At 41.5% G+C, this 14,791-nt stretch overlaps 1 protein-coding gene across 16 annotated transcripts in view; it reads left to right on the top strand.

The window, feature by feature from the left end:
- The window catches only part of LOC106873649 (uncharacterized), a 70,186-nt gene that overhangs the window by 28,640 nt on the left and 26,755 nt on the right, over positions 1-14,791 (top strand). For all 16 annotated transcript variants that reach the window (XM_089346489.1, XM_089346494.1, XM_089346484.1 and 13 more), the window contains exons 2-11: positions 1,549-1,596; positions 7,834-7,870; positions 8,667-8,705; positions 9,546-9,599; positions 9,882-9,953; positions 10,814-10,979; positions 11,575-11,690; positions 12,004-12,092; positions 12,243-12,449; positions 13,864-14,624. In XM_089346489.1, coding sequence (XP_089202615.1) covers positions 1,549-1,596; positions 7,834-7,870; positions 8,667-8,705; positions 9,546-9,599; positions 9,882-9,953; positions 10,814-10,979; positions 11,575-11,690; positions 12,004-12,092; positions 12,243-12,449; positions 13,864-14,624 — 1,589 coding nt within the window. The remainder of the gene's footprint in view (positions 1-1,548; positions 1,597-7,833; positions 7,871-8,666; positions 8,706-9,545; positions 9,600-9,881; positions 9,954-10,813; positions 10,980-11,574; positions 11,691-12,003; positions 12,093-12,242; positions 12,450-13,863; positions 14,625-14,791) is intronic.

The following is a 14,791-nucleotide window of genomic DNA, read 5'->3' as shown; positions in this document are numbered from 1 at the left end:
CCCCTGCCCACACCATACATCCCACCCTCATGTCTTCAAGTCTCTTTTTGTTTTTGAAAAACGCAGTTTCCTCTTTGTTTACATCACATATTTTGCATTCCTCTTTGATCAGAATACAGTGTGTGTGTGTGTATTTGTGCATTTCTTATGTGAATTTGTGTGCTTTTAGATATTTGCATATGTTTGTGTGTGTACATGTTTATGCACATTTATATGAGTATATTTTATCTGCATCTCTTTTCTCTCCCTCTGTGTGTATGTTTATATATGTATGTATATATATATATATAGAGAGAGAGAGAGCCAAGCGTATTTAGGCTGAACAACAACTGTGAGTAGGAAACCGGATTGTTTCTAATCAGTAGGTAGCTGTGAGCTAATAAACCTTGTTGTTTATACAGTGGCCTTCCTTCCTTCCTTAATATATATTTAATCTCCCCGTGTAGTATTATTATTATTATTATTATTAATAGTCGTTGTTGTTGTTGTTTTTAATGAGCAACAGATTGGCATAAACAGTAGTGTCAGAGAAAACTTGCCTTGTAGCATTTAATTCTGAATCTTAAAACCCCACCGCCACCATCGTAATCATTGTCATCACATCTTATTCCATGCTGGCATGGGTGGGACGAGGTTTACTGAGGAAGCATTCTGCAGTCAGATAGCCTTCCTGTCAGTAACTCTTGTTTTTCAAATAAGGGGATTTGTTAGGGTTTTCAAACCACAGGAGAATTGTTTGTAGGAGAAGTGAAGTGTTTACTGGGCTTGAATCGGTGTAAAAACATTGAATGGTTATGGGGGTCAATCTGAATGAAATAGTAATCGAAGGGGTTCATAGATAAAAAAAATTTTTTAATGTTTGAGAACCCCTGGGTTAAATGGTGGAAAGAGGCAGGAATTTGATGATGTGATTGGAATGAAGTGTAGCTAGTGAGGAAGGTGATTGGTATGAGCTCATTAGGGAGAAAGATAGTTGCTGCAAGGGATGGCATAAATATGAAGGGTTATTTTTCATAGGAGTGACTTTCTTGCTGTGAGATATGGCATGAGGCACAAGGGAGCGAGATAGTTGATGTAGGGGACAGCATACTTTGAGGTTGATTGGGGAGAGGTAGTTGGCATAAGAGGCAGCATAAGGTATGAGGGGCAAGATGTGAAACTGCAGTATGGGTTTTTTCTCTTTTTTTGGAGGGGTCAGGAGCAATGTGGTGGTATGAGTTTTGGTGATAGGGAGGTGGGTGGTATGAAGGGTAGCATATCGTATAATCTTTTTAGGGAGAGAGATAGTTTCTGTGAGACATGGTCAGTGGAAAACCTGGCAGTGTAGTTTATATTAACCATTTACTTCCAGCTTTGGCAATCTGATAACCACTCTGTTCACACTTTATTATGAAAACAAATGATTAATTCACAGCATCCATGTTTATAATTTGTTTTTAAAAATATCCTCCATTCTTGCCCTTGTGGCAAAAATATTGTTTTTGTTATTTAGTTGTGATTGTGTGTGTATTATATTCTATTTTCTGTTTTTTTTTTTCTTCTTCACAGATGGAGGGGATCTCCACAAAATGATTCATGGGGTTTGCCCCCTCCAAGGTATTTATCCAAAACATTTAATTTTCTATCTACTCTTGTGTGCATCTCTTGAGAATCTTTCCAGTTAATCTCTGTTCTTGCATGTGGCCATCCACTACAATGGTATTTGCTATAGTATGTGTGTGTGTTAGTTTCTCTTGCTTGATGCGATTCCTATGCTGTAGCTGACAGTAGAGCTTGGTGCAGTCTTCTGACTCACCAGCTCCTGTCAAACTGTCCAACCCATGCCAGCATGGAAAAGCAGGCCTTAAATGATATGTGTGTGTGTGTAGTTTTTTGTTTTAAGCTATGCTTAATGAGTATTTATAACGCATTTCTGTGTTTAGTATTCATTACATTGAGAGTGTGTGTGTGTATGTATGAGTGTGTATGAGTATGTACAAATGTGTGTATGTATGAGTATGTACAAATGTGTGTATGTATGAGTATGTACAAATGTGTGTATGTATGAGTATGTACAAATGTGTGTGTATGAGTATGTACAAGTGTGTGTGTATGGGTGTATGTACAAGTGTGTATGGGTGTATGTACAAATGTGTGTATGTATGAGTATGTACAAGTGTGTGTGTGTGTACAAATTGTGTGCATGTACAAATGTGTGAGTGCATGTGCAAATGTGTGTGTGTGTGTATGCATATATGCACACATGCACGCACGCACCCTAGTAAACATCATGGTTAGCTGTTGCTTCTATGTTCACATAAAAGACCCGATTCCTTTGTCTGCTATACACGTATGCAGATGTGCAGTGCACAGTGGTTTTCCATTTGAAACTGTTCACAGCACAGAAGAAACTCTATATTGTGGACCGTTACACCAGATGTTATATAAATACAAAAATAAAATGGTTTGTTTACTGAATGCCTATTACTAATGTTTAATAAGATTAATTAGCCAGAACTTGTCTTTGACAAGGTGCAGGGTTTTCCCTTGTTTTATTTATTGAATTTCTAACGATCTATAATTGTTTTGTTCGATATTTATGTCAACACTGTGATTAGTTAAATATTTTCAATCTCCAGACGTGATGGGGGGGGGGTATTTGGAGGTGTGTTCACCATACCTGGCTAGATTCGCATCAGAGACCTTTGTTTCTCACCTAATTCTGAATAATAGTGTCCTTATCTATTAATAGCAGCTCCCTCCTACCCTTATATTACTGTTTTTTTGCCGTCCTCTATTTTTAACCCTTTTCATACCATGTTTCTGTTTGAATAAACTGCCTTTCTTTCAATTTATTATATTCATTTTATTATTATTATTATTATTATTATTATTATTATTATTATTAAGGCAGCGAGCTGGCAGAATCATTAGCATACTGGCGAAACGCTTAGCGGTATTTCACCTATTGCTACGTTCTGAGTTCAAATTCCGCTGAAGTCAACTCTGCCTTTTATCCTTTTGGGCGTCGATAAATTAAGTACCAGTGAAACACTGGGGGTCAATGTAATCAACTAGTCCCCTCCCCCAAAATTTCGGGCCTTGTTCCTTTAGAAAAGATTATTATTATTATTATTATTATTATTATTATTATTATTATTATTATTATTGCAGTAGCAAGCTGGCAGAATTGTTAGTTATACTAGGCAAAATGCTTAGCAGAATTTTATATCTTTACATTCTGAGTTCAAATTTCACTGGGGTTGACTTTGCCTTTCATCTTTTCAGGGGTCAATATATTAAGTATCAGTGAAACGCTGGGAGTCGATGTAATCAACTCCTCCCCAAATTACTGTCCTTGTGGAAAACTTTGAAACCATTATTATTATTACTAAGGCGGTGAGGTGGCTGAATCATTAGTTTGCCAGGCAAAGTGCGGTTGCTAGTCATGGCACTTCTTCATTTTCTGTTTTGTCAAAGAGACAAATCCGTGTGTGTATACACAAACACACACATTTACATGCTGTAGGCTTCAATGCAGTTTCTGTCTACCAATTCCACTCAGAAGATGGTGTGTTGTAGCCAATTCAGAGAGAGACAACAAGCTTCACTACATGACCGGTGCTTTATTTTGTTGACCTTGGCAGGTTTTGAACTCAGAACACAATTTAGCCAAATTACTTTTTTAATCAAAACACTAATTAGATGTAACTATAGTAAATAAAAATAAAAAAAAACTTATTTGATGCATGGTGTAGATGTTAAATAGTCACATGTTTTTGGGTGGCTGTTGTTTTTTTAATTATGAAAAGATAGATTGTTTATTAAATGTCTAAAAATATCTTGAGTTGAATTTGTTAATTAGATTACAACCATTTTGGCTAATTAAACTCCCACCATCTGTAGGAGTGAAACCATTGAATCCATCAAAACATTTAGATGTAGATATGTTATATTATAATCAGTTATCTGACTCCAGGAAGGCATTTGAGCTATATTTGTTGAGGTTTAGGTCAGACCTGGTACTCAGTAGCCTCATCATACACACGACTGTGTGGTTTACAAGTTCACTTCTCACCTACATGGTTTCAGTCCTACTGCACGGCACCTTGAGAAAGTACTTTCTACCATAGCACCGGGCCAACCAAAGCCTTGTGAGTGGATTTGGTAGGCTATAATTAATCAAAAGCACCCACTACACTCTCTGAGTGGTTGGCGTTAGGAAGGGCATCCAGCTGTAGAAACTCTGCCAGATCAGATTGGAGCCTGGTGTAGCCATCCGGTTTCACCAGTCCTCAGTCAAATCGCAACCCATACTAGCATAGAAAGCGGACGTTAAACGATTGTGCCGGTGGCACGTGTAAAGACATTCGAGCGAGATCGTTGCCAGTGCCACTGGACTGGCTCTTGTGCGGGTGGCGCATAAAATACACCATTTTGAGTGTGGCCGTTGCCAGTACTGCCTGACTGGCCTCCGTGCGGGTGACACGTAAAAGCACCCACTACACTCTCTGAGTGGTTGGCGTTAGGAAGGGCACCCAGCTGTAGAGACTCTGCCAGATCAGATTGGAGCCTGGTGCAGCCATCTGGTTTCACCAGTCCTCAGTCAAATCGTCCAACCCATGCCAGCATGGAAAGCGGATGTTAAACGATGATGATGATGATGATGATGATGATGAGAGGTACTAATATTTTTTGTATTTGGTTTAAGAACCTGAGACTAGTTCCAATGTCAAGGGCTAAATCATCTGGTGAAGGGACCATCCCCTGCAGCCAGGTCAAGTGGAGACCTACCTATGTACCACCGACATAGATATGTTGGCTGAGGCTTTGGCCTGGTGGAAATAGATCATTGACAGCTGAATGGAACATTGTTAGTGTCTTGAGTGGTGTTTGCATTGAGGTGACCTTTTGACATTTGACAACACCCTTGACAAACTGAGATATGTTCCAGGAATGTCATAGTCTTTTCTCACTGGCTATGTATAAACTATAGGTGTTTATATAGCACTTTATATAGTCTTGGGCCAATTAAAAAAGCCTTGTGAGTTCACTTGATAGGAAACTGAAAGAAGTGTGTGTGTGTGTGTTTGGCTGTGTCCTTCTCTTTAAACCTTAAAGTTGCAAGTGGTGGTCATTTCGTGTCCACAAATTTTCTAATGGCTTTGCACCTTCATATGCCCCTAAAATAAGGCATCCCTTATTTGAAAAGTGGGTAAGGCTTTGCTACCAGATATTCAACTCTGTGTGTGTGTGTGTCGAAGTTGATTAAAAATCACAATCAGTTTTAGTTTACAGAACTGGATAGTGAGTTAGGAGTAATTAAAATTTGTTTACATTTTATTGGCTGAGTTTAATTGCATATAAACAGGTCTGTGTTAGTATATTCACACACATGCACTCTCACACTCATACACACACACACACACTCTCATACACACTCAATCTCTCTCATACACACACACTCTCTCTCTCTCACATACACACACTCATATGCACAGCCCTATAATTAATTACTACATCATCTATTTACTTGCCAAATATGTTCCTCAACAACTCCAATGCCAATGTCAGTCACAATTATTTACCATTCACAACAGTTGTATCTTTGTTAGCAACTCTTGTAGCCAATATCACCACTCAACCCTAGCAACAACAACAACACGAACCAAGCCAGCCAGAAGGCCTCTGTCTTTCTATGATACTGTTTAACTTGTTAGAAATAGCAGCCAATACCCCTTTCATTTCATGCTCTACCTACCTATATATATATATATATATATATACATATATATATATATATATATATAATTAATAATTTTTACCAAGCCCTTCGGTATGTGGTGAAGCAACCTGTTGCTGAACCCTTAATTTTGTTTATAAATATATATATATATCCATATCCATCTCCACTGGCAGTGTCCCAGCATGGCCACAGCCTTTGGGCTGAGACATAACTTTGTAGTCTAAGTTACACCAAGGTCGACTTTGCCTTTCATCCTTTCAGGGTCAATTAAATAAGTACCAGTTACGCACTGGAGGTCGATGTGATCGACTTAATCCCTTTCTCTGTCCATGTTTGTCCCCTCTATGTTTAGCCCCGTGTGGGCAATAAAGAATTAAATATCTCTAGACAAAAAGAAGGGCGGCGGTTGTCAGTGTCGGAAACTGACGGTTATAGATCAACCTGGTCAGAACTGTCCTGGGGTTAAACAACAATGGCGTGACAAACCAATAAATGGTGGCGTTGAACATGGTGGTTCAACTTGCTAGAAATAGAAGTCAAAATCTTTAAATTCTATCCCAACATTCTTAAAACATAGAAGGCAGGAAAGGGGTGGTATTAGATAGAGGTAGACTTAGTTTGTACAATGTCTGCCCATTGGTTAGTCGTGGTTGGGGTGTCTTTGATCATGAGTAAACAGCCTATCTACTGGTATTTGACCTAGTTAGGTTTTGGACTTTGATATAATGTAGCCACTGGGAGTGGTTAATCTCTCCACCACCCCCTCTCTCTCTCTCTCTCCACCAGCTGTTAATGAATGGTTGAGGTGGCAGTCACCGTTTGCACTCAGTTGAACTCACTCGGAAATATCTCCTCTGTGGAGCACGCAGATTAATTTCTTAAAATGAATCGCATTTCTGATGAAATGGCAGTCTTTAAACTCTTTGGCATTCAGATTATTCTATCAAAATGTAATGCTTATCTATTCACATTGCTTGGCATTAACTATACATCATCTCACAAACATCAAGGTCTCAGTGGCGTTTTATTTTCATTGTTTTTTTAGAATGACATTGTAGGGTAGGTGTGAGAGGTTTGGATCTGGTCGGTTTGAACATAAAATAGGCAATATTTGGGCCAGAGATGACCGGATTAAATGCTGAAGGGTTAAGTGTCAACATAGCTCTGTAGTTAAGGAACTTGCTTCCCAACCACATGACACCTTGTGAGTGGATTTGGTAGGTGGAAACTGAAAGAAGCCTGGTATCTATGCAAATGTGTGTGTGTTGTGTTCATCATCATTTAGCGTCTGCTTTCCATGTTGGCATGGGTTCGACAATTTGACTGTAACTGGTAAGCTGGAGGGCTGCACCAGGTACAAATCTGATTTGGCATGATTTGTTACAGCTGGATGCTCTTCCAAACGCCAGTCACTTTACAATGTGGACTGGATGCCTTTTACATGGTATAGTTGGATTGGGAAAATCTTTAGTTTTGGTCAGTATCAACATCATCATCCAACCTTTCAGTTGTTACACTGGCCAGATCTGGCCTCTCAAACATACTCTGCAATGTCATTTAAAAAATAAACAATCACATTATCAAACATGTTGAAGCCATGAGATAATTCCTGACTAATTCAAAACAATGTGAATAATAAATAAGCATTCCATTTGACAGTCCACTGTGTGGAGTGGTCGGTGTGAGGAAGGGCCCTGGCCGTAAAACCATGCCAAAACAGACACAAACGTCTGGTGCAGTCTTCTACCTGGCCAGCTCCTGTCAAACTGTCCAACCCATGCTGGCATGGAAGGTAGACGTTAAGTGATGATGATGGATGCTAAAGGGTTAATGTCAGTTTTCTAGGCTGGCATGGGTTGGATGGCTTGATATGAACTGAAAATCTGCAGGGCTACATTCAGCTCCCCCATCATTTCTGCAGCCGGACAATCTTCCTAACACTAAATAGTTTACAGCTTATACTGGGTGCTGTTGATTTGGTAACACGGGAAGGGCTACTCTGTCATTTGGGTAACATGGACTTACTATCCAGATGGCTGGTTCGGTTATTGTGATCGGGTTTCCCTTGCCCTGTATTGAAATTATTCTTCAACCTTTGTGTTTTCCAGAGGAAATCCTGCTTCCAACCCGTCAAGAAATCCTGTCGTAAGTAGTGTCTTCTGTTTTTTCTTTTATTTTCTTTGCAATGTATTGGATTGTTCGAAGATTAAATTTTGGGCTGTTTATCTACCGTAATATCCCACTCATTATCACAAGCAGCCCGATCATTAATTTACAATGATTCCAGGCACCAAAGTGTTCTGAAGCTCCAAATATCATGATCATGAGAGAGTTGCCAAGTGGTGGCAGGACACACACACGCACGCGCACACACACACACACACACACACACACACATAATCTGGTCCTCACTGAGGAAATGATGAAGGGCTGGGAGTTGTGGCGATTTGCTTGTACTTGATAAGACACGTCCGGCTGAGTAAGATCACTGTTTATCCACACGTACAGGAGTGGCCTTTCAGGTGCCAGTGCCACTCAAAAAGCACCCTGTGCACTCGACCAAACAATGTTGTTGTTAGATTGGCAAAAGAGATCAACGGGACAAGTACCAGCCTTAAACATAAAGTGCTACAGTCAATTTCTTTGACTAAATCCTCCAAGCTGGTGACCAAGCATAGCCATTAATCTAATGGCCAAAACTGAAACCGGTCGAAATAAAAGATCAGCTTGTGGGTGTGTATGTTTATATACACACTTTAACATATGATATATAAATGCATGTCTGCATACATTTGTTTTTACGGATACATTAAGTCTTATCTATGGATGTGTGTATCGATGTAAGTATTTGCATTTCTGTCGTTGTATATTAATGTGTTTATATATATTAATGTACGTTTGTATGTGTGTATTTTATTTTTATTTCCTCTTTGGTTTTTAGGATTCATTGAAGTTTGGTAAAATGAGGCTATCTCCTGATGTGAGTATATTTCCCATCAATTCAACTGCGGCTTCTACCTTCCACATCCCATCGTTTTTCAGTCTATGTAACAATTGGCTTATTTCTTGAGAAGTAGGAAAAGAAAACTTGGAGCAGCTTGTGACTCTGTGTGTGTGTGTGTGTATTGGTTCCTTGTTATGACATTGCATAATGGCCCAGTGGTTAGGGCAGCGGATTCGCGGTCATAGGATTGCGGTTTCGATTCCCAGACCGGGCGTTGTGAGTGTTTATTGAGCAAAAAACACCTAAAAGCTCCACGAGGCTCCGGCAGGGGATGGTGGTGGCGAACCCTGCTGTACTCTTCCACCACAACTTTCTCTCACTCTTTCTTCCTGTTTCTGTTGTGCCTGTAATTCAAAGGGGTCAGCCTTGTCACGCTGAATCTTTCCCCCCGAGAACTACGTTAAGGGTACACGTGTCTGCAGAGTGGTCAGCCACTTGCACGTTAATTTCACGAGCAGGCTGTTCCGTTGATCGGATCAACTGGAAACCCTCGACGTCGTAAGCGACGGAGTGCCAACAACAACAACATGACATTGCATGATAGACGTGAATGAGTGTCACTGCCAGCCAGTGATATCCTTCCTTTTCAGTCTTCCATAAAAAAAACATTGCGTGGTCGTTGGAAAATGTTACCTTGGTAACGGAAACCGGAGATCTCCAGCCATAGAAAATCTGCCTCGACAAATTCCATTATGCATTTAATGTGGATGAACTATTTCTTGCTACTCCCAAGTTTTTTCTACTTCCTGCATTTTGCCTATCTCTTCTACTATGGACCATTTTAACATGTAATAAATGTATTCTGTTATCTTTCAGAACGAAGGCGTGTACAATAACAGCCGGTTTATTTATGTTGGAGTTTGTTTACTAGTAAGTATACCTTTGTTTGCTAAATAGACCTGTCAGCCTGCTAGAAATAGCAACTAAACTTCTTTCAAATTCCTGTTCTACTTACCCCCTCCTTTTCATATTACCCATGTGCTCCAACCCATCCCAGGCCCCACCCTAAGCACTATGTATCACTTGTTCCTTCCTTCTGGAATTCCCTTCCAGTTATGACCATCATGTCTTTTATCCAGACAGCTGGAAATAGCAGCTAACTGTCCCTCAAATCACACCCTGCCATCTTCAATGTATTGTTTATTTTTTTAGGGAAATCCTGTTAGTATCCAAGTGAAGAATGGAAATGTGTATGAAGGTATTCTACTCACCTTTTCGTATAAGGTAAGTTAATTACTGTTGTTGAAATCTGATGGGACAGATTCTGTATATCACTTTTGTTTGCCCAATTTCCTTTCTATACTGTGTATGGAGAGTAGCAGCTTTCGTACTGTGGCCCATCATATTTCCAAGGTGTATCGCATTTTTCAGAGTAAGTCTGTCACATTTTCACAGGGTCAGATGACGGCCCCTTTTGTAGGGTAACATGGTGGCTGCATTTCGTTCGGTATGAAGGACAGTGGCATTTCATTATTGTAAGGGTGACACCTAACATCAAGGAGTACCATTTCATTATTGTCGAGTATCATTTAACACCAGAAAGTAACATATTTCTTTATTATGGAATATTAAGACTGTTGTTATACCTGTGTACATCCACATGTATATATATATATATATCATCATCATCATCGTTTAACGTCCGCTTTCCATGCTAGCATGGGTTGGACGATTTGACTGAGGACTGGTGAAACCAGATGGCTACACCAGGCTCCAATCTGATCTGCCAGAGTTTCTACAGCTGGATGCCCTTCCTAACGCCAACCACTCTGAGAGTGTAGCGGATGCTTTTACTTGCCACTCGCACGAAGGCCAGTCAGGCGGTACTGGCAACGGCCATGCTAAAATGGTGTATTTTATGTGCCACCTGCACAAGAGCCAGTCCAGGGGCACTGGCAACGATCTCGCTCGAAGGTCCAATATATATATATATAATCTACTTTTGTTTCTCTCTCCCTCTCTCCATAGACACTATAGCATTGATATCACTTGTATACATATATCTATATAAGCTTACGTGATATACTACACACTCATGTATTTAATTTCTCTTTCTCTCTCTCTCTCTCTCTCTCTCTCTCCAGATGGACATTGTGTTGTCAATGGCACATAAAGTTGATGATCGGGTGGCTCCTAACTGTAATTCCGTTATTCCAAATAAGGAAAACATCATCGATAATCTTATAATAAAGTCTTCAGAAATTGTCAAATTAGAAGCCAAAAATGTAGATTTGGAGTATGCAGTAAAAGGTAAGGCAGTTTATCATTCTCTTTTACCTCCTTCTCCTCGGCCTCTCTCGTTAGCCTGATTGTTCATTTAGGCATTTCTTTATTTTCTTTTGCCTAAAACCAGGAATTTTTCAGCACCACCACCCCTCTCGTATATATATATGCTTGCCTTGCTCCTTCCCTGTTACTCTCAACCACATTTATTTTCATGTGAGTAGCCATGAAGTTCCTCTATAGCAAAACAAAAAAGACCTCCTCTGTTCCGGATTCTTCTTTTATACTTTTTTTATCACCTAACATAAAGTCACTTCCCATTTGCACAAGGGCCCACACTCACTCGAAAGGGATTGTAGCCTTCTGAGCTGCACAGCAAGCTCCCTGCTGTTAATACCATGTAATAAATTTTACAAAGAACGCTGTAAAGTAGTTGGCATCAGGAAAAGTGCCCAACCATAGAAACTATTGGGTCATCCCATAAATAATGCGGCTTTTTTTCAACTAAAGGGCTGAACCTTCTGATCCGTTCTTGGATTAAAAGCTGATGACATGTGTGTGGATATTTTTCTTTGGTTGTTTTATATATATATATATTTTTTTTTTTTCTGTCTCTTTCCAGATAATTATTCTGAATCTTCTTCCCGATTTAATGGCCAGTTAGGTGATAAAGACTTGACCCCATGGGAAGGGGACTTAGAAGACGGAAAAATGACCAGTCTCGATAGTGATGCATCTGTAAGTATTTTTCATGGTTTAAACAATCTGTCTCTGCCTTTGGTGTTCAGAAGTAGTGTATCTAGGACTACACTATCTGTGTTGTTCTCTTCTTTGGTTGGCCTTAGGTCAGATCCTGATCCAGCAGACCCATACTCATAATCAAAGGTGGTCCAGCTGTGACCATCCTGTCTTTAGACATCGTATATCATGGACAATAGTATCTAATGTGCCCGTACTTGTTGCAATTGCTGTCGAAGAAGCCAGCCTTTGATCAAAACTATTCCAACCATGACCCTCCCATTGACTTTTTTTTTTTTTTTTTTTTTTTCAGAATGGTTGGGATCCTTCCGACATGTTCAGAACTAATTATGAGCAATTCAATGTGATATCTACATATGATGAAAACTTATCACAATACACGTGAGTTCTCCACTGGCTTTCTTTCTCTCTGTCCCCGTGTCCGGTCGTCCGTCTCTGTCTGTATTTCTCATTCTTGTTCCGTTTTAGTTTTAGTTTGTTTTTTTTCATACGTGTCCTCGCCCCACTCCACTGTCTCTTCCTCTGTCGCAGGACTCCATTAGAAAGACGTGATACTAAGGAATATAAAGAACGAGAAGAAGCTGCTGCCAAACTGGCTGACGAAATCGAGAGAAGTGACAGTTACAAACACAGGATATCGTTGGAGAATGGCGAGGGGGAAGACGAGGAGAAATTTGCAGCCGTCGTCAAACCAGAGCAACAGCAACAACAACAACAAAGTAGTAACGCCCCTGGAAGGTAGGCTAAAACGGTTTTATATGATTTTAAACTTGTCGTCGTCATTCTTTTTAGTCCTAACCCGTTGTGTTCACAGCAGTATGCCTGTATCGATGTTGATTTTGTGAATCCCCTATATACATTCAGCCAGTCAGGTATCCAAGTCCTGGGGTCGATTTATTCGACTAAAAGGTGGTACTCCAGCAGGGCTGCAGTCAAATGACTGAAACAAGTAAAAGAGTATATATCATCATCATCATCATCGTCATCATCCTTTAACGTCCGCTGTCCAAGTTGGCATGGGTTGGACAGTTTGACCAGAGTTGGCAAGCCACAGCTCCAGTCTAATTTGGCATAGTTTCCATGGCTGGATGCCCTTGCTAATGCTAACCACTTTACAGTGTGTTGGGTTCCTTTATGTGGCACTTTATACGTGGCACCAGGACAGGATTCGCCCATGCCAATCCTCTTCCCCAGGGGGGCACTGGCCTTAACACTTCTGCTGTGTGGGACGTGTCTTCTTGAGTACAGTAAGGTGCCTTCAGTATCTCATCTGAAAGGCTCAGCATCCTGAGGCTGTTGTTCAGTACTTCATCCTATGTCTTCCTGGGCCTCCCCTTCTTCCACGTGCTCCATCTGCTTTGAGAGATGGGCACTTTGTGGACCTGTTGGCATCCATCTGCATTACATGACCAAACCAACAGAATCTTGTTCCCTTGCACACAGCATCTAATTCCTCGTATGCCCTTTGTCAAACATGTACACTTACATTACACATCCAGCAGAGCATACTAGCCTCATTCCTCTCTAACTTTCGCACGCCTTTGGTATTATTCAGGGCCTACACCTCACCCCTATCTAGAATTGTTGTTTGTATACATGTGTGGAGGCGCAATGGCCCAGTGGTTAGGGCAGCGGACTCGCGGTCATAGGATCGCGGTATCGATTCCCAGACCAGGCGTTGTGAGTGTTTATTGAGCGAAAACACCTAAAAAGCTCCACGAGGCTCCGGCAGGGGGTGGTGGTGAACCCTGCTGTACTCTTTCACCACAACTTTCTCTCACTCTTACTTCCTGTTTCTGTTGTACCTGTAATTCAAAGGGGCCAGCCTTGTCACACTCTGTGTCACGCTGAATATCCCCCGAGAACTACGTTAAGGGTACACATGTCTGTGGAGTGCTCAGCCACTTGCACGTTAATTTCACGAGCAGGCTGATCGGATCAACTGGAACCCTCGACGTCGTAAGCGACGGAGTGCCAACACAACAACATGTGTCATACAAACTTTCACTCTGGTTAGCCACAGAATCTGAATCTTCTTGGGTGTTGTTTTTAAATGATTGTTCGGGGGTTTGGCTGCTGTTTCTAGCTTTTCATTGAATGCATTGTGGTTTTTTGTTGCTGTTTATTTCTGTCTCTTGTTTTGGTTTTCCAGAAATGCAGTCCCCCTGCGTAAAGTCCCCAGTCGAGGCGGAATGGTAGGCACCGGTAGTACGGGTGTCCGTGGGAGCAGCCTGTCTCCGAACAACATGAGTACTAGTCAAGCACTGAGCAACAGTAGTAGTAGTAGTATTAGCAGCAGCAGCAACAGTAACAGCAGCAACAGCGTTAGCAGCAGTAACAACACCACCAACAACAACACCACTACTACTACTACTACTACTACAACTAACAGCAACAACAGCAACCGGGAGGCTCTGTGCAATCCCAGCCAGAGTGGCGGCGGCGGCGGTAGTGGTATTGGTGGAGGAAGCAGCGGTGGTGGTGGTGGTGGTAGTGTCGGCGGCGGCGGCAGTAGCAGCAGTAGCAACAGCGGAAGCGGTGTCGGAGGAGGAGGAGGAGGAGGTGTGAGCAACAACAGCGGTGCCGCTACGAACAGCAGCAGCAGTAGCAGTAGCATGGCCGTGTCGTCCGCCGTGACCGTACCGACCACCATGACCCACCATCACCAGCAGCAGCAGCAGCAGCCGCCGGCCACGGCCACCGTCGCCGACCCGAGCCCGCAGCCGTCTATTGTTGCCCAGCAGATAACCTCAATGTTGCCACCGCAACTTCAACAGAATCACAGTAATTACAACCCTTCTCGAGAAGCGCTGCCCTCACAGCCACAGTCCCTGCCCCTACAAACGCAAATCACAAAGAGTCACGACTCCCCTTCCGATTCATCAAATATGGAACAACTCAAAGTGAATGGATGTGAGTTTGGTCAAATTCTTTATTCACTCTTTAATTGTGCGTCTTTTATTCTCTTGCTTGTTTCAGTCACGCGACTGTGACCGTGATCGTGCTGGGGCACCGCCTTGAAGGGCTTTAAGTCGAACAGTGGCACCCATGCCGGTGACGCGTAAAAAGCACCATTCAAG

Source organism: Octopus bimaculoides, chromosome 30, assembly GCF_046866305.1.
Source record: "Octopus bimaculoides isolate indiv1 chromosome 30, ASM4686630v1, whole genome shotgun sequence".
In the NCBI taxonomy this organism is placed as follows: Eukaryota; Metazoa; Mollusca; class Cephalopoda; order Octopoda; family Octopodidae; genus Octopus; species Octopus bimaculoides.
Note: the sequence above shows the minus strand (reverse complement) of the source record. Positions and strands in the feature narration are given on the sequence as shown.